The sequence below is a fragment of the Cylas formicarius genome, unplaced genomic scaffold (assembly GCF_029955315.1).
Source record: "Cylas formicarius isolate icCylForm1 unplaced genomic scaffold, icCylForm1.1 PGA_scaffold_2__14_contigs__length_35257938, whole genome shotgun sequence".
Taxonomy (NCBI): domain Eukaryota; kingdom Metazoa; phylum Arthropoda; class Insecta; order Coleoptera; family Brentidae; genus Cylas; species Cylas formicarius.
In genome coordinates this window covers 28,403,940-28,424,688 of record NW_026844319.1, presented here as the reverse complement: position 1 = coordinate 28,424,688, position 20,749 = coordinate 28,403,940, and the positions used below count along the sequence as shown (strand labels likewise).

Sequence of the window (20,749 nt, the reverse complement as noted above, 5' to 3'; positions counted from 1 at the left end):
GTTTTCTCGTAATACGCCTTAATGCGTTTACGGGTATGTATAAAAGCATACCATTGCTTCAATCAGTTTGAATTTGACTTAGTGAATAATTTAAAAAAAATAAAATTTTATCTTTAGATGATAAAGTTGTTTTAATTCGGGAGGTAGAACGGGGAGTAAAGAAAAGTGATGTGGGAAGTCGATACCGACTTACACCGCCCACTGTATCCACGATTTGGAAGTGCAAAGAAAAAATCATCAGGCTGAAACGGCACACGGTTGTAGTCAAAAACTAAGAAAGCCAAAATTTAAAGATTTGGATCGCAGCAGAAAAGTTTGCTGAACAGCTCGGCATTATCGATTTCAAGGCTTCCGAAGGGGAAGTTCAAACAGAGACATGCAATAAATTATGGACAAATAAGTGGCGAAGCCAGTGAAGTCGACAGAAACGTCACTAACGATTGGCAGGAGAAGACGTGGCCAAAACTAACGGAAAAGTACCCTGCTGACGACATTTTTAATGCTGACGGAATTGGTATATTTTACAAAATGGCGCCAGATAGAACTCTTAAATTTCGAAGCGAAAAATGTGTGGGTGGAAAACTTTCTAAAGAACATATAACAGTACTAGTAACTGCCAAATATGAACTAACCCCCGATATTTTAAGAACATCAACCATTTGTCGGGCACTTACAAGGCAAACAAGTCTGCATGGATGACATCGCAAATTTTTGAAGAGGAGATACGGAAATGGGATGCAAAATTAAAGGGGAGGAAAATATTACTTCCCTTAGATAACTGCCCTGCATATCCCCATATTCCAAATCTACGGAATAATGAATTGGCATTTCTTCCAGTCAAACCAACAAGGGTATTACAGCCAATAGACCAGAGCGTAATAAAAAGCCTTAAGAGTCGATACAGAAAAAACATTTTAATGGAAATGATCGAGTCCGAAGACAAATTTTCCATTAATATGCTAGATGCAATCAACTTTATTGGCAAAGCTTGGAAAGAGGTGACAGCAGAAACAATTCAATACTCCTATCGTCATGCAGAACTTATTACCGAGACAGCATGCGAACAGGACTTGGAAGATGATCAGCCACTAAGCGAGTGGATGAAGCAGTTTCAAATAACAATTACGTGTACAAGTGAGGAGTTGTAAGATTTTATGGTGATAGATCAGGATTTGCCTACAACAGCAAACTTGACGGAGGAAGCCATATTACAATAAGCAAGAAAGAGTGAGGAAGAGCACCAAGAGGAAGAAGAAGATGAAGAAGTTGATCTGGAATCACCACTAACCCTTCAACAAGCCCTATATTCAGTTAAGCTGCTAGAGATTTTTTTTATGTATCGTGGGGAAGATGCACGTCTCGAAAAAATGGTGAAAATACAAGCCAACGTACGAGATGCGTAATGGCATACTAAAAAAAATCAAACGAAAATGACCGATTATTTGAAACATTTAATGTAGGTCTTAAATATTTATATAAAATGTTCCTAAGTAGATGTTAAAATATGTATATAAAATAATTAAATATTACAGAACACATATGCCTATTGTTATTTCATTAAAGAAAACAGTCCGTTTAATTTCGCTATATAGAGTTTCGACTGTATTTAATTAACAACGTGTATTTAAAAGTAATGCCCATATGTGGGCCAGTTTGGATGCTGATAATCATGAAAAGATCTAATTCATATAACTATTAGAAGTCAAAGGAAATACTGGGTGGGCAATAAAATAGAAACTTCGATTCATATCGCGGAACCCCAATAAAAATCTGTCTCAACAAAAAAATAAAGTTTCCAATCAAAAACGTAGCTCAAAACTTCATTATCTATAAAATCTAACTATTTTTGGTTATTTCTGCCATAAATTTTGAAAATCTCTAAAATTTTATAATGTACCTTAGCATATTTAGTTATCACACCCTGTATCTCGCAGGATCTTCTTAAATAGAAGCTGTTTAGGTGTGGATTTCGCGGCGGAACCCTCAAGCTAACAGAATCGTATTTACTAGACAGGGAACATTTTGTGGGCCATGACAGACGTAAATCCTCTTTGGTGAAGGTCTCCATTAGAGCCCCCCAAGGGTCCGTTATCGGTCCTGTATTGTTTATAGTGTATGTTGCTGATCTACGCCGTTTTTTAGGGTCTGTCAAATATGCTTTATTTGCGGACGATGTCAGTTTTACCTTATATGGTCAAAATTCGAATGACCTGCACAACATTATCGGGGAACTGGAGAGCAATGCGAACAATTGGTTAAAAAATAATTATTTCAAATTGAATTACTTGGCATTACACTTGATAGTAGACTTGACTGGAAAGATCATATTTTATCCTACTTAAGCGAAAACTATCTCCCAGCTTATTCGTCCTTAGGAAAATTAGGGAGAGCCTAGGCCAAAATGCCCTAATGACAGTGTATTATGCTTTATTTCATTTCCACATATCATATGGCACAATATTATGGAGAAGCTCTGTAAATGCTGTTCAAATATTCAGGATACAGAAAAGGGCTATAAGAATTCTTGATGGGGCTAACCACAATGAACACTGTACTCCATATTTTAAAAAATATAATATAACGACACTGCTCTGTATCTATATTCTCCATAATCTTCTAGAAACTCACAAACATACTAATATATTTGAAGGTGTGTCTCCTAGTTATCCAACACATGCAAAAAATCGTATAAGAGTTCCAAAGCACAGACTTGTTATATCAGAGAAAAATTCTTTAAACATTAACTTGCACAATATGCTGCCAGATAGGTACAGATATATGGCCTTTGAGGTGTTGAAAACAAATATTAAAGTGTTGCTTTTTGAAAATTGTTTCTATAGTGTGGACGAGTATTCCATCAAAATAAAAAAACTAAATTGAAATCCTTGGCTTACTGAAATGTGTGAAGAGCATAGCATAGTATCTTGCACTTTCTGAACGATTTCTATACTCCGTGTTAGTGTTGTTGACCTTTACATTTGTTATTGTTCGCTACTGTGTTATTTATAAAATACGTTTTTTTACACCTATAAACTTTTTCATTTTTTTTGTATTTTTACCTTATATTGACAGGCTGCAATTGTATTTTAATTGTACAATATGTGGTTAATAAAGATTCTTCTTCTTCTTCTTCTTCTTCTTCTTGTATACGTCGACTAAACCCTTTTCTGGATCTTTAAAATAGAAGGAACAACAAAGTAGAAGCAAGCAGAGTTTATTAGAAGCCTTATAACACGTCAGTCGATGTTAACCACATATTTCTTCATCATGCTGTACAGAGGCTTGTTGACGATTTCGATGACATTCTTTGAGAACAGGAAATCGACGTGATTGAAGCCCTGCTCTATTTTGTACACTTCGATGTTCTTGGTCTTCGAGATAAGTTTGGCAATGCCCTAGAAATAAGTTAGTAACATTAAATGTGGGGTTAAAAACTTTGCACTAGCGCTATTATCAATTAGATTTTCTAGTTGATTTACGTCTGTTTGAGTACTTCCTCACCCAGTATATAAACCATATCAATTATTTCAGTTTCAGGAACATCCACGCTCAGTTTATTTTTAAATTTACTAACGCTGCAATAAATTTTATGAATTTGTTCACTCAGTTTCTATGACAAATGAAACAAAAGATTTTCAGAAAAACATATAATATACCGGTGAGTCCACCATTAGGATCTCGTTAACTGTAAGGTAATGTTACTTTGTGAAATTGAAGTTATTTTTGTTATATTGGCGGATTATCTGAAGCTATCGGTCTTTGTTTTTGTTTTTTTGTGTTTTTATTTTAAAACAATTAAATGTGGAAAAGGTGTGCATTATATCAAAGTGCACATATTATTGTAATTACTATTGAATAAAAATGAAAAAGATTATTAATCAGTAATTTTTAATCAACTTTAGCTTATTAGGAACAGATCCCATTATTTAGGTAAATAATAGGATTTCTATTATTTTTTTATCAAATTATATAAACTAATAACAAATTTTTTGTTTAATATACAGATTATAACTGGGTTAATAATTTATGTAAATAAATTATTCAAAAAATTGTATTGAAGCAGTAATTGATCCCGAAAAAAAAAATTTATTCTGTGCTGCATCATTTTCAATGTGAGCCACTGTAGATATTAATATAATAATAAAGGAAAACTGTTTTTATTTTCTAAAATGTTTTGCATGTATTTTTGTATCACATTTTTCTTTTTTAATTTTTGCAAAAATCAATTAACCAATATTTTGTTGGAAGCGCCGCCAGTGTAGTTACAAATTTAAATTTAAAGCAAAGAAATGTTTTTTTTTTATAATTTTGTTTCAGTTTTAACACTCTCATAATGGATAAGTGGCTAAATGATGGACCAACATCTACTAAACTTAGAAAGAGTGTGGATGAAAACCCAAATAAAAACCAATTCAGTGGCACTGTTGTTACTTCAAAAAATATTAGACAAACTATATTATGAGAAAATATCAAGAAGAGTTTATGAAATACGGATTTACATTTTGCGTTGTTGATGGGGAAGAACGTTCGTTGTGTGTTGATTGCTCGGATAAATTAGCAAATGAAAGTTTGAAACCTGCTAAATTAAGAAATTTGGAAACGACCATAAAGAATTTGCAAATAAATCTGAAATTTTTTTTAAAAGTCGACCTGAAAGTATGTAAAATCAAATTGTATTTTTGAAAACATATACAACAATTTCTGAAGAGGATCTAAGGGAACATATCATTGGAGAATCCCTCATCATTCCTTAGGAAATTAAAGTGACATCAATTATGCATGGAGAAAAATATGGTAACGATTTAAACAATACCAATATTAAGAAATACCATTTCTCGGCGAATTTCACCCATATCACGTATTATAGAATCAGTTCTGTTAAATTGAATACCAACCTTGACGAAACTACAGACATTAGTAAAATGTCTCAATTAATTGTTTATGTGAGATACGTTTTTGAAGAAGATGATCTTGCCTGGGCTCACTGCGTCGCCGTGCCGCAGCATTTACAGGTAGTAAAAAAGGACTTGAAGGGTTAATAATAAAAATTCCTCCTCATATAGTACTCAAACATTGCATGATACATAGATAAGCTCTAGTTGCAACAGACATCGATGAAGAATTGTACAAAGTAATGGGTGCTTTTTTTCGATGTATATGACTTTAAGTTGGCATTACTGTTCAAGATGGCGACCGATTTAAAAGCTGTCAAGTGATTTATTCTCAGTTTGGTTTGGCAATTCATCATGAATAGATTCATGCCTGAACAACGCTTGCAAATGGCCCCAAAACGAGATTGCCGTTGTTCCCGATTTTCATAAGCGAATTTTGTTTAGCGATGAAGCGCACTTCTGGTTGAATGGCTACGTCAACAAACAAAACTGCCGCATTTTGACCGAAGCTAATCCTCAAGTGTATGTCGAAACAGCGTTACATCCAGAAAAATTGACTGTTTGGTGCGCTGAATCAAATAATCATGATGTCCAGGAGATGTGGTTTCAACAAGACGGCGCAACATGTCACACAGTTTGGTGACCGCCTAATTTCACGTTTTGGACTTGTGAATTGGCCTCCGAGATCTTGTGATTTATCACCGCTGGACTACTTTCTGTGGGGCTATATAAAGTCATTGGTGTAAGCCACAAACGCTTGACCATTTGGAAGACAACATTCGCCGTGTTATTGCCGATATACGGCCACAAATGTTGGCGGCCGTGGCGGTCATATGCCAGAAATCATATTTAAAATGTAATGCTACAGATTATCTTTCGGATAAATAAAATTCATGTTAATCGAACGTTGTTTTATTGCAAATTAAAGTTCTATACATCGAAAAAGAACACCCCTTATTACAGGATGTTGTTACTGTAATTAATTACATTAAAGGCAACGGCCTAAACAGTCGTCTCTTTTCATTACTCTGTAATGAGATGGGTTCTGAGTATGTATATTTTTTTATTAAATAAATATTTGCACTCATATGAAAATAAAGTTGACTATGGGGAATTAATACTATTGAAAAATCATTAGATTTTAATGATATTCAAAACGAATTCCAAGGAATGTGTGTTTTATTCATCACGCGTATTTGAGCCACCCCGTATATTTATAAAATAATTTTAAATCGTGCATATACGAGAATTTGAGTTTTTTATTTTAATTTGATATATATTAATGTAACATATCGCCTAGGAGAAATAGTCGCGTTTTGTTTGAAACGTTAAAACTGGCGTTTGTTAACTAAAATTTTCATCCTCACCTCAGGTTTCGTTATCACGTCGTGAGTTCCGTAGAAATAAGCAGTCGGCGCGGTGATGTTTTCCAAATTGTAAATCGGGGGTTTAACTTGTCCGTAGTACTTTTTGTTCTCTCTTCGTCCATAGTCGTACAATGCGAAGCTATCTAAAGCACGAAGACAAAGCAATGCCGGTTCGAGTAGCCAAGAGAAGAAGAACCCACGAAAGAGTTTTAAAAATAAAGAATTTCAATTATTTGATGATGTCCTATTTAGTTGATTGTGATTTTTTTTATAACGCTTCAAAATCACCAAACTCCGGGGATTCAAATGCAATTGGAAAATTCTGCTTGCCTAGTGCATTGCGAAATTGAAGTATTTTCGATTCTCAAGCAATTCTTTAAATCTCATGAAAGACAATCGAACAGGAGTTCAACAAAACCGAACAATATTATCATCAATAATAGGACATTCGAGAAAACTTGGAAAAACGGAACCAAAAAATTTAGGTTTTGACAATTCTCTATCATTTGATTGTTATATCAAAACAAAAAAGTTAAAGTCAATTTTTGCCCATTGCATACCTTACCGTGGTGATATATCCCCTTTTTTGAATAGTTTGATACATTGATAACAAGAAAAACAAAATGTAGGGTTAGTAGCAAAGTTTTTTTTTTTAAGCAACGTATAAAACAAAACGCTATCAATTTTCTGGCATATAAGATAGCATCATATATTTGTGCCCTGAGTGACAAATAAAAACATGTTTAACATATTAGTAAACGACCTTGATGGTTGAATTATTGTCCAAGTAATTGTTAAAATGCTTCAAGTATACTTCTGAATAATAAAAGTGCAACCGCAGCTCATGGTGAGTATATTAGACTTAATCCAGATATTTCAGATAGTTCCAAATTTGCAGAAAACGTATGAAATGCTAAAAAGGTATGCCGTTAGGTATAATGTTTTAAATGGAGAAATGAATTCAAACGTATTCGGATTCTATGAACCACATCCAGTTTCCTCTATTACTAGAGTATATGAAAAGACAGGTATTTCTCAGGGTTCAATGAAAGAATATAAAAACCAATACTAAGTGCAGAACAATGTCAAGGGAGGATGCAGTTTTGTTTGGATTTTTTAAATAGACATACTAAGAATAACAATTATTTGAAAAATATTTTATGGACTGATGAAAGTTTGTTCGTTAAGTAATCCTAGGCAAATACACGATACAAAAAATCCAGGGGTACCAACGAATTAATGTATGGTGTGGTGTCACAAATTTTGGCTCCGATATTTGTAGATCAAAAGTTAACTATAGATCATTACTTGAAACTGTTAGAGCACCAAATAGAATAATGTATAAATAAATAATAAAATAAACATATCAGGAATATGCCATGGGTTGGATAGGGAACGGCGGAACTACGGATTGGCCAGCCAACAGTCCCGACTTAACTATAATGGATTTTTTCTTTTGGGGCCACATAAAAAATCACATGCACAGAACTCCTTGTAATAATGTCGTGGAACTTAGGCAATCAATCAGCTAAGAGACAATCCGAATAAATGCATACAATTAGAGTGTTTAGGAAAATGGTGGTATTTCGAATAGTTAAAGAATTTTTTACTTTAGTGTGTCCTGTCATTTTTAGTGTTATTGTTCTCCTTGAATTTATAAATTATTGTTGTTGCACTCAGTCAAGGCACTAATATAAAAATTTAAAAATATGAAGTGTTGTATCCTTGTAATCGGAGTAAGATGTTCTCTTAAACACATAAATAATTTACATTTAAAAAAATTTGATGTAAGCTTATATGTCAGAAAATTGATAGTGCTTTGTTTTGTACGTCACTTGAAAAAAAATCTTGGCAACCAACCCTACAAAAACAAAAAAGTCACTGCCAGTTAAAATGTGACCAAGATAAATTGAACGCACCACTGCTCCCATATTCCCAAAGAACAAAAAATAACTCAACTTATATTGTTCCTCGTTTTAGAACGTCAGCATTTTTCTTTTAGAAAGGTGTTGGTCAACGATTATTGTAATGGAGAGTTGATCCTTTTTGTCGAAATTTGGCATCCATGAATTTATATTATTGAACTGAGGAGGCTTTTACTTGACGAAAATCCATTTATCAAAATAAATAAGAACTAAAAGTTCAGATTTTCACGAAATTATGTATTTTGACATGACAATTGTTTCGACGACACATTCGATAAAGACACGGTGTTGTCGAAACAATTGTCATCTTAATTTTATTTTTTGTTTTTCCTTAAGAAAGACCAAGACATCGAAGTCACCATATTGAAATGGTGGTTTCGAACGTTTTCTTTTTTCTTTACTCAAACGCCCAATTTGGCTGAATTACGACGAAACTTACTAGACTCCACGATCTGCAGGTAATGGTTGAGCTGTTTTAAGGAACACCCGGCAGGTACGTAACTGAAGATCAACTGAAACGTTGCCTGAAACGATGCCAGGCTTACAGGGTGAGTTAGCGATAGAGCAAAGTTAATTATCTCATTGGTTCCGTAAGCTATGAGAAAAGGAATAGTAAGAAAGTTGTAAAGATTGCTGGGATGCATATTTAAAGTTTATTCCAAAATAAAACATACATTTTTTTAAATGGGATTATCTATTTTTCTAGTTTCATTTAGTATTTTCCCGTAACTTTCGAAACCGATGAGATAAAATACTTTGCTCTATCGTTCAGTTTATTAAGATTTCATTTAGCCGTTTTTGAGATATTTCAGTTTAAAAATAATTATCATTCGATTTATGGACAATACCAGTAGTCTGCCTTGATAGCAACCATATTATCTACGTTTGCAATTGTTTCAACAATGTTCTACTTTTAAAGATCTGCAGCGTAAGTTAAATAACTTAAGATATTTCAAATGGATTATATTGAAAAAGAAAAACACCAAATAATCAAATTATATTATTCAAACTATAAAAATATCAATAATTAATATAAATGGGGTTTCTACAAAGGTCGCATTGTACTTACGGGATCCACCTGATGGGTGTTGTCAGGAAAATTGAAGACGATGTTGCAAACGTCCACGAAGACGTTGATTTCGGAGCACACGAATCTCATCAGCGTCCTCACGAGTCTGTTTAGATTAAAGGGCAGCACTTCGTGGAAACCGATGCCCTTCATGACAGACTGGAAAAGCAGCCGTTGACGTAATTATAAGAGGGGTTATTTCTAACAAATGTTACTTTACATTGTGGGATTCTTTTGTGATGAAACGGCTAATATTTCTCCCGAAGTAATTGTTTCCTTTTGGCGACATTTTGATAAGCGTTGATACATTTCAAGGAAACATGGTTTGACTTCTTCAGAACTAGATCACCTTCTATTTTGTTATGTATAGTGGCCTTAAGGCTCTTTCATATTCTTCGACGTGTATTCAAGAAGTAAGGTGATTTTTATGTTTTTATAAAGATTGCTTTTGCTCAAAGTAGATTCACCATATGCCGTTGTCACCATTTAAAGTGTTTTACAGCACTGTATAGCACACAAAACACGTCTAACGGTTCTGTCTCAAAATAAAGTAAGCGGGCAAACTGGCTGAAACTGTGAACATGTGCTACAGACTTGTGTCACCTTACTTTTTAAACGCACCTGGTATGTCAAACAGAATTTTGTCTTTGACGGATCGAAGATGTTGCGAGATCTTTGGACAAGTGGTAAACGTGATTTTGATGTTATATTGCATAAGAATTTGTGGTCAGTGATGTTTCGAACATAAGGAAGGACAACAGAAGCTCGATATTTTACAAGAGAAAATGTTGGAGAACCAATAATGCTGATAATGCTGACGTTTCTGTTTACTAAAGTCCCTATTCGAAAAACTTTCAACATTATTTCCCACGTATTGAAATTCAAGAATGTAGAGAAAGTTCTCATCGTAAACATATGGAACATGATAGACATGACACGTTGATGATATTATTGTTATTTGGAGGTTTTCTTAAATGTATACGTCAGGTTTTTAAAAACTCCTTTGTTAACTTATTTGCTGATGACACGCTTATTTCAGTCTCTGGAAACGATTGCAAAGAAATAGCTGCCAAACCGAACACCGAAGTGCAGTATTTCAACGAATGGCTGTGTCAAAATAAACTGAAATTAAGTAGCTCCAAAACCAAGCGCATGGTTATCGGTTCTAAGGTTAACGGTCAAAAATTTTATAAGTCGGGGTATTCTGTGGATATACAGGGTAATAAAATTGAGTTTGTTTCCGAAATTAAATATTTAGGGGTGATATTGGATCCACAATTATGCTTTAGTAATCATGTTGAATACCTATGAAAAAAAAAATGGTAAGAAAATAGGGTTTTTTAACCGTGTATCGCGGTTTTTATCGCAGTGGACTAGGATATTAGTGTATCTTGTACAAAAGAAGATTTAAATAAGTTACAGTTACAACAAAATAGGGTTATGAAAATCATCCTGAGCTGTGATAGATATACTCCTACCAGGCTATCTTAAATTATGGTTGGAAAAATGGTCAAACTTTTATCAATATAATATACGTTCCAATCAGCACTTCAATGTTTCTATGGTAAAAACAAAAAATTTACAGAAAACTCTAGTCTACGACGGTGTCGGACTGCTGGATAATATTAAGGGCGCGCCTTGCCCAAGAGTGTTCAAGAAGAGACTTACGGGGTATTTGCGAAGTTTATAGTTTTGTTTATGCAAATTTTACTCGCTTATGTAAATAGGCAAGTGCTAAATAAAATAAATAAATAAAATTTTTAAAAAGAAAACTTAAGATGGACATATATATTAAACGTCTTCATTTTTGAGATACAGGGTAGTAAAGTTTTCAAAAATAACACCTTAGATATTTTTAAAATTTTAAAATACACCAGTAATAAATAAATTGCCTTTATTGTTGTGTATTGTTATATACAATTATACAATAGAGAAGAGGCGAAATTTAGCAAAAGCTACTCCACTTAACCTCTTAAATGTATTAATTGAAAACTAAATAGGAAGTTCTAATTAGTTAGGAAATTATAATATGGAACAATGGAAAGTTATTAAAAGTAAAAATAAAAAGAATAATATTGAAAATCAAATTATTCGAGCAGTTTCATCCTGAAACATTTTTTAAATAATTTAATTGATTGAGATTTTATTGAATCGGGTACACAAAAATTACAACAGCGTTATAAGAAAATGATCTGCGGAACAAAGACGAACGATATCGTCGCAGTGAGAGTCTGTAGGGGTGCCTTAAAGCCACTGACTGAACATTACGAAACTATAAATCAGCAATGACAATTTTTAGCCAGCTAAGTTCCTGGATTCTGTGGGAAATCCTATTAGATTTACGCAAGCCGAAAACAAATCTGAATTTTTTGCAATCTGTAATAATAATAATGTAATCTTTATTTAGAATTATGCTACATAAAAAATATAATAAATGTAATATAAATTCGAAATATAAAATTTATTAATTGTATCACAGTTTTTAACATCACCCGGTAAATTGTTAAAATGGTTTAGACCTTTATCTAATATAGAGTTTTGTACATAACTAGAATGACATTCTCTCAACATAAAATTTGCACAATCTCTTGAATTGTAAGAATGAATATCTCTGAAGTAGATATCTTTTTCACAAACATAATTGGGAACACACTGTTTAATCTTAAAAATAAATAAATGGACATTAAACATTTTTTTTTGATTTACAGACAAGAAATCATAATTGTTACATTTTAGTATATTTCTAGATATAAAATATATCTATAAATTTATTCATTATGTAAACGGCATGTATATGAAACGTCAAATTTGAGTCAAATATAACACCCAGATATTTAATTTCGTTTTCATGAATTAATTTTTTGTTGCTAATATAAATGTTTACATCGAAATTTAATTTACTCAATTTATGTCGTTTACCAAAAACACAAAATTTTTACTTGTCCGTGTTTATGCAAAGCTTCAGCATTCATTTTCATTCATTCATTTTTCTTTGCATTTCATCCACATTTTCACCCACAATAAAAATCATAGTGTCATCTGCAAATAATACCGCTTTGGAATCATCTAAAATATTTACAATATCGTTTATATACCTAAGAAACAACAATGGTTCCAAAACTGTCCCCTGAGGAACACCATGTTCTACAGTTATGCAATCAGATATGCAATTTTTATATTTCGTTTTTTATACCCTATCTGTTAAATACGAATAAAGTCATTTACACGCTGTTCTCTTAATACCCATTTTGTACAATTTTCTTAAGAGTCTAGTTCTACTTCTTGTTTGGCTTAAAATCCAAAAACACATCCAACACAAATTTACCATCCTCCGAGGCCCTCAAGAAATCATCACAGACAGTAACAACGACAGAGTCATTTGAATATTTGGGGCGAAGGCAATACTGATTAGGCACTAAAATATTGTTTAAGTTACAATAACTTTGCAGCTGCTGTTTCACTACAACCTCAAGAACCTTCCTAAATTCTTGACATAGATTGGTGTACAGGGATCACCAATGATGTCTTCCATGCCTCCGGAAAAATTCCACTCGTATAAATATTTATTAATACTATCAAGACATGGGTAATAGAGGACGAAACCACAGTTCATCATCGAAAGGACAGGTGAAATTAAGGACCGTTCTATGCCTGTATAAATGATGCAAAATCAAACAAGGCTTTCTCACCCACAAAGATACATATTCCACGAGTCTAAGTCTACAATCAAATATAATCCCAGGGTTTTTATTACAATTCACAATATTCAAACGTTCGCTTTTAATTGATAAATACAATTGGGATATTGATGATACGCCTCTCATTTATCTCAAAATAAAAATTACTCTTGGAATCTTATAATATATATATATATATATATATATATATATATATATATATATATATATATATATATATATATATATATATATATATATATATGTATATATATATATATATATATATATATATATATATATATATATATATATATATATATATATATATATAGAATTGCCTCTCTCAAAATCAACGTTCTTAAAATGGACGTTCCTACCTTGAAGAGTAGCCTATGCTTGCCGACCAGTTCCATCAGCAAGTAGTTATTGTCTCCAATGAAGGCGGACGGAGCCAGATTGACGCCGAGCGCTATTTTATCGTTGTATTCGGGCCTTTGGGTCGTCAATACCAAATATACCGTAGACCCCTGCGAGTGACCCACGTAAAACAGTTTCGATTTATTGGTAACAGTCAGGATGTGGTCTATGGCGGCTGGCAAATCGTAAACACCCACTTCGTGCCAGCTAAAATCAAGAAACACGGCTTAAGCCTTTATCATATGCATAACATTGTTTTTTTTTCGGATTAGAAGCAAACGAAACCTCACCTAACTCATTGGTTTGGTTAGTTTTCTTTAGTTTTGGTTAGTTACATACGAAATAGGCGATACCGATGATAACCGATGCGATATAATTTTCGGGTTTGTTACTTTCCTTTTTTTTACGTCCACAACTATGAGCGAGAAACTAAATTTATTTGAACTGAGGTGGCTTTTACTTGACGAAAATCTATTTAACAAAATAAATAAGAAAGTTCAGATTTTCCCGAAATTATATATTTTCACATAACTATTGTTTCGACAACACCGTGTGTGAAGTATTTACAAACTACCTGCTACTATATACTCGTATGCCGAAAAAAAAACATAAAACCTTAATTAATGTTGTTGTGAGAATTTAAGTTTAACAATACATTCGAATGTCTCATTTTGTTAATATCCATGCATTTAGAAACAATAGTCTAGATTCTAAATATGCTACACACTTAAACATAGAAAAACACATTTTTGACAATTTTGATATTTTACGTACAGCAACAAAAAGTAGAACATTAAATTTATTGGAAGCCACCGAGATTAACAAAATGAGACATTCAAATGTAATGCTTAACGATAAATTAGATTTAAATACCTCTTCATTATTACACTTAAATTCTCACAACATTAATCAAGGTTTTATTGGCATTTTTCGGTATATATAGTAGCAGGTAGTTCGTAAATATTACATTTGATAAAGACACGGTGTTGTCGAAACTATATAATTTCGTGAAAATCTGAACTTTTAGTTCTTATTTATTTGGAAAATTTTGAAAATGGAATCATATCATATCATATTATATATTATATATGTTACTCATTCAGGAACGAAAACCTGCTTTTTCTATGATATTCAACGACTTAAGGCCAGAAGATTTGCAGTTATTTTTAATACTTGCATCTCCCAGTCATTGAAACCTGCAATTTCAGAAAACATTTTGTTTGTATATGTGTTCTCAAGGAGTGTGCATTTTTCAAAAAGAGCCTTTGATGTATTACTGTGTAAATTGAAATTTTGAAAATACAAATAAGTATGGACGGACAAATGAGAACAATAACTGGACTTTTTTTAAAGCTCTACCTGTTTGTCCGATATACACTTTGTAGACTCCGGATTTTTGAGTTTTTCGTAATTAAATTTTATTGTTTTTTTTTTAATTTTCTTCTTTCAGTTTTTAAAGCTATTTTGAGGCAAAATTTACTTAGGTGTTTCCAAGCAACAATATTTCATTCCTTTTCGCAAATTTCTGCGTATTAAAGAATAAAAAGCAACTATTATGGTGAATGGAAAAATCTAATTTCTTTGTGTTAAATTGTTAAAATAATAAACAATGAAATTGTTAATGAAACTTTTTTTTCTGAACTTGTTGTAACTGTCAATTACCATTAATCATAAATGAATATAATTTTTTTTTTAATTAAAATGAACTATTTGATTTGTTTGTTAACTTAAAAAAATAATTATAAACAAAATATGAAATTTATTTAAACTTTCATCGCATTATGTTATTCTATGGGTATACAGGAAATTTATTGAAATATATCTTTTCTGATTTGCAATAATGAACTTTAATGAAAAATTTCAACGGGAATCAGCATTTTTAAATGTCTAGATTATACCTTAATTTTTTAGATTTTCTTATTTCTTTATATATCCTAAAAAAAGAATTATTGTATGCGAGCAACCTCAATTTTGTAGCGTTAAATTGAAATGATTAATAATGTAGGTACAGTTTCGGAAATCCTAAATTTTTTTAGTAAGTTTCCTCCTCTTTAAGGATCTTTTTTTCAAAATCCAAAAACAATTATTATTATTTTACGCAGTATGAACAATAAACTAAACATTACTTTATACCATCTTTAATTGTTTGTAACTTTTGAAATTTTTAATGTTTTTAATTTTTAATGCCTGGTAATAGTGTGTTATTAACTAGACTAAAGGACGTGCAAATGTTTAAAGCTCTTTTTTCCTTTAGGCCAGTATAGACAATGACTTTTCTTATAACATGCATTTTTGACAATGGAGATAAATTAATTTGTTGTATTGTTTTCTTTGTTTGAATGTTACCCACCATTTTTTTACCTGAAATTCCAAAACTCTGGGTCTTTATCCGGGTTCCACTTCCGGTGCTTCCGGGAATGGTAGTTTCCCCGGGTGTTTAGCAGCCAAATGTCGAAGTCCCTATCGGCGAGGTACCAACCTATGCCCTTTCCGTATCCCGGGAACAAAAACATCTCCCCAACTCCGCCTGTGCCGTGAATACAAAGTACCGGGTATCTGTTGGTACCGTTGGAATGTTTGCCGTGAGGTATTCGGTGAGCGGTCAAAAGGTACCCGTCTTCCGTTACCACCGTGTGCCTTTCGAGAGGGTAACCGTACTTCCCTAGGAACTCGTCCTGTAGGTACCGAAGAATGCAGCAAATTTGTACAAATATTGGTAGTAGAGTTCTCCAAACGATATACCATTTTGCAGATTACTCTATATTTAAGACATCAAACACGAATGTAGAAACATTTAAAGGGGAAACACAGTTCCCGAAGGAATATACCAATAGGTAGTTTCAGCGAATCGCCTAAAATTGAATGAGGAGAAAACGCACTCGTTAGTGATGTCAACAAATGTAAATATTTCGGAAGGAAGATCTGATTCTCTCTTGGAGGTCCTCCCAATATTGCTTATTTAGTAATGCGCCTCTCAAGTGTCAACTTTTTGAAAAATTTAATCGGAAAGGATTATCTAGTCTCGAGCTACTATGCTCTTTTTCGTTGAGTTTTGTACATATGCTGACTAGCAAAACTATTAAAGAAGGATTGCCCTTGGATATGGACACAAGAAGAAACTAAAATAATGGATGACTTGAAAAGTATGCTTACCTCAGAGTCAATATTAGCAATTTTTAATCAAAATTGTAAAACGATAGCATATACTGATGCTAGCAGAGAGGGATTTGCCGGAATAATTACCCAAATTTCTGAAAAAGTAGAAAAACCAGTGGCGTACTATGGTAAACAGACAACCAACGAAGAAAAAAATATCATTCATTCGAACTTGAACTTCTAGCAATCGTGAAAACACTAGATAGATACAGGTACTATCTAGCAAGCAGAGAATGCACAGTTATCACAGTGTGTAATTCTGTCAAAAATGCACTTTCAAAGCAAAGTATAGTTCCAAGAATTGCAATATGGGTTTTATATTTACAAGATTTATCGTTTGATCTTTTACATAAACCAGGGTCACAATTACAACACGTAGACGCGCTTAGCAGACATTTTAAAAGTGAAAATACACATGATACTGAACCGGAGGTCCGAAACGTTTCAGCAATTTTTGAAGATGACTACTTACGTGAAGCTCAAACAAAACGATAAAAGAAATTAAGGATATTCTTTTGTCAAGAGACAACGAAAATAAAAATATTTTTATACAATATGACCTACGAGGGAATAAACTGTATCGCGTAACAGAATACAAATGCAAAAATGTGTAGATGGCAAATAGTGAAAGCAAACCACGATGGCATAGGACACTTCGCTTTTGATAAAACGCTTGAGCGTATAAAAGAAAGATATTGGTTCCCAAAGATGCGCAGATTTCTTAAAAAATATATACTGCAGCTTGGATTCACACCACAAAATGTGGTGTATTGGTAATAATAGATGCTTTAACAAAATTGGTCTTTTTAACAGCAGTAAACATCAAGTAAACATGTAATAACTACACTGGAAGAATTATTTGAATATTTGGTAATGCTAGGCGTTTGATAACCGACGCCGGAAAAGCATTGTATCACAAGAATTTAGTAACTATACTGCAGAAAGAGGAATAAACGTATTCACCACGGCAGTTGGCATGACGAGAGGAAACGGACAGGTCGAAAGAGCAAAACAAGACAGTGCTAGACTCGTTAGCAACAATGGGTGCCAAATTAGGTAGCGATATGTAAGAACAAACAACAAGGCATTAACAGCACAAAACATCGTAAGACGCAAACAACATCTAGTGAATTGTTGCTACATATTAAGAGCAGATGGTTAACAAATATGTCAGTGATAATGAAGTGAACACCATAGACGTTTCTTCATTAGGAAGGGAGGCAGCTAAAAAGCTTGAAGACAACAGAATTAAACAAAATGAGCGATTTAACGGTTCAATTTGTTATAGGGGACTTAATTGTGACTAAGATTACTACTTTTCCAGCAAAGAATATAACGAAAAAAAAAGCAGTCGACTCTCTATCGTTTGGAGGACTTTAACAGGTTTTACATGGTCTTTTTTATATTGAAGCTGCAATACGAATTACAATTACGCTATTTTTATCTATATTATTGATAATTAACCTTTATATAATTAATTATCTTTATTTTGAACTCCTTTAGAGTTGAAGCCTCTATAATGTTCCATGTTATATAATTTCGAACCTTGGTTTCTGCGTTTTTTTAGGACAGGTGCACGATTTTGCTGCTTTGAAAGAACGCGAGAGAAATATAAATCAGCTTTAAAAATTAGTGGGTCTTAGCCATATTTCAAAGGCCAACTGTGGATGAATGTCAAGAATCTCCACAGCGGCAGATAGTTGACCTACCTGTGCCTTAGTGTTTACAATTAGAATTACAATTCTAGTTAGTTTTTGTTAGATATACTATATATACTATATACGAGGTGTATTAAAAAAGTAAGGTTATTTTTGTATAGTATGTTGGTACACGTGTCCCTAACATATTAAATATCATGAAAATACACTCAACCCATTACAAATAATACAAAAAAAACAGTATCTTGAGATCCGCTAAATTCATTCCGCTTTAAATCTTAATACTCTTTTTTACCTTTTGTATACCTTGTTAATTATCAATAAAGATGATGGAAAATGTTTAATACTCCTTAATTGTTAATGCTGTTTTTTCTCTACGTCATTGATTAGCATTTATATAATACACAAGATAGACAATTTACTCGTAGTTAAGAATCATCATCAATATCCTGAGTAATGTTTTGGAAAGGTTTTCAAACCAATTAGCATACTGTCAAAAAATTAATGATCGACATTCTCAACACGATAATTTCCTTAACAGGATATTTATTCTATATTACATGAATATTTCGTAAAATTTGTATAATATAAGTATGAAGTTGCATGTTCAATGTATTTTTATCCACTGTTGTACTTGTTGTACTATGAGCGTACTGTCCAAGTGATATTCTGTGATCGCCAATTAATACACCCGTTTATGTTGCTGGATACGTCTTGAATATTACAAAATTCGACACTGAAACCGAAAATTTATTTAAAAAATGGCGTTCCGGTAAAAAAGAAAGGAACTTGTATATCTCAAAAATTACACAAGAAGATTATAATTGCCGCGTAATTTATTACAGTCAATTCCCTTAGATAGCAACCCTTACATTTTTCATTGTGCGCCACTTTTACTGGCAAAACAATATAAGTGAATCAGGATCATCATAGTGACACAATATAAAAGATATCACAAAAATAATAAGACATAAAAGACATCAGCAATCAGTTTTTTCATGCATGACTTACCAGTAATCAATAAAAACGTTTCGAAAATAACTATCATATTTTGTCATTAAAAAAATCCAATTATTACTTCTTGTTTTGTAAGGCTGAGTTTGGCTTAATTAATTGCGACCCTCAAAATGACCCTCAAAAGATTTTAAAATTAAAATTAAAATTACACTTGACATGGCTGTTATTATTTACTTTTTTTTCTCAATATAGGCTTTTATTTTCACTTATTGCTTTTATAGCAGCCAATTTAATCGGGCATTTTTAAAAGTTTTTATGCAGGGATGCGCTCCATGGTGCCCGTGAAATGAATAATTTAAAAAAGATCACATTTCTTGACACATGGTGAATGCGCCAAGACTAACGTCACTCAATAACGTTTCAGGGCATGCAAGCGTCATTTTTGATAAAAAAAAGATTTTTCGACTCAGTCGTAGTACACATACAACATATACAAAAATGTAATGATATAAAGTTTTTTCTATTTAAAATAATTTAACAGAGCCTTATTTCGGACGCCCTGTACATATTATAGCAAATAAAATATAACTTGATATAGTCTGTCTCAATTTTCATCGTGTTGGCTTTCGACGAACCTTCCCCAATAAAACTTGAAGGATGTTATATGAAATCAAAAAACAAAATGTATGTAATAATTTGGCTGAACAGGTTTGGAAAACGGTTTTACGTCTTCCTCCATGTCATTGCATGTTTAACCCCTATCAGAACAGCACATTACAAAAATTAAGGACACTTCCATGGGCATTTCTATATAAGACAAAATAAATAGTATAAACCTTTGATGGTCCGTGCCTAATGCTCTGTCCTTTAATACGTACCGTTGGGAGGTAACTTTCAGAATTGCTACCAGAAGCCAGCACGATGAAGATTGAGACAGACTATACCATGTCGGTTAATAAGTAATCAAAATACGAAACGGGGCAGATATTCAATACTCACGATGGGCAGGCCAGCGTCGGGATGTGAAATGAAATTCAGTGGTTTGTTAATCAGGTAATTGACTATAACAAAGAAAACTTTAAATATGGTTGACATAACAATCCGCTGTCCGCTATCAACCGCAAACTGACGTGACCCTTTTCAAGAATTCGGCACTCGCATTTCATTTATCATTAATGGTATTTTTTTATTTTTTAATTGGCCCATTTGTTAGACTCGAAAGGTTAAACGAGTGTTTTTTATGTCGTAAGTCGGCGACGGTTATAAATTGAAAAAAAAATGTCAGTAATAAAATGCCTGTCGTTTTAAAGTACATCGGATATCTAATTGGCGCAGAATCGAAGGTTGTTTGCACCAATTCGAAGGAGCGTTCGCTTTACATTTTTAGTACGAACATACTTAAAGGACCCGTTTAAAGCTTAAAACCTATAGAATTATGCCACATAATTTTTATAAACAGGTATACGGTGGAAAATGGTAATAAAAAGAAAAAACAGTTAGACAATCTTTATTTTTGCGGTTCTTGCCGGTAGGGAATATTAATTGGCATGTCAAAAGTATTATGAAAATATCACATGTGCCTTTTAAAAGATTTGGTGAGCTTTCAATCTAGTATAAACAGATTCCCG

At 32.7% G+C, this 20,749-nt stretch overlaps 1 protein-coding gene across 2 annotated transcripts; it reads right to left on the bottom strand.

Annotated features, from left to right (window-relative positions):
• Positions 1-3,082: 3,082 nt before the first annotated feature.
• On the bottom strand, positions 3,083-20,507 carry LOC132698812 (lipase 1-like). 2 transcript variants are annotated; one of them, XM_060665125.1, is made up of 7 exons: positions 20,121-20,507; positions 15,712-16,025; positions 13,311-13,557; positions 9,254-9,412; positions 8,624-8,708; positions 6,260-6,402; positions 3,083-3,395 (listed from the first exon to the last, which is right to left on the bottom strand). In XM_060665125.1, the coding sequence occupies exons 1-7, from the start codon at positions 20,214-20,216 to the stop codon at positions 3,237-3,239; spliced, it is 1,203 nt and encodes a 400-aa protein (XP_060521108.1). In that variant the 5' UTR covers positions 20,217-20,507; the 3' UTR covers positions 3,083-3,236. The 2 variants fall into 2 exon arrangements, with proteins under 2 accessions (XP_060521108.1, XP_060521109.1); XM_060665126.1 differs by having other exon boundaries at positions 3,086-3,395; positions 15,712-18,900; positions 20,121-20,233.
• Positions 20,508-20,749: the final 242 nt, after the last annotated feature.

Bases quoted from the DNA above. Each gene is read 5' to 3' on its own strand.
- LOC132698812 (XM_060665125.1), bottom strand. From the start codon at position 20,216: ATGTCAACCATATTTAAAGTTTTCTTTGTTATAGTCAATTACCTGATT. The intron at 16,026-20,120 runs GTGAGTATTGAA...CGGTACCTACAG, and splicing joins CCGACGCTGGCCTGCCCATC to GACGAGTTCCTAGGGAAGTA. The intron at 8,709-9,253 runs GTAAGTACAATG...GCATCGTTTCAG, and splicing joins ACACCCATCAGGTGGATCCC to GCAACGTTTCAGTTGATCTT.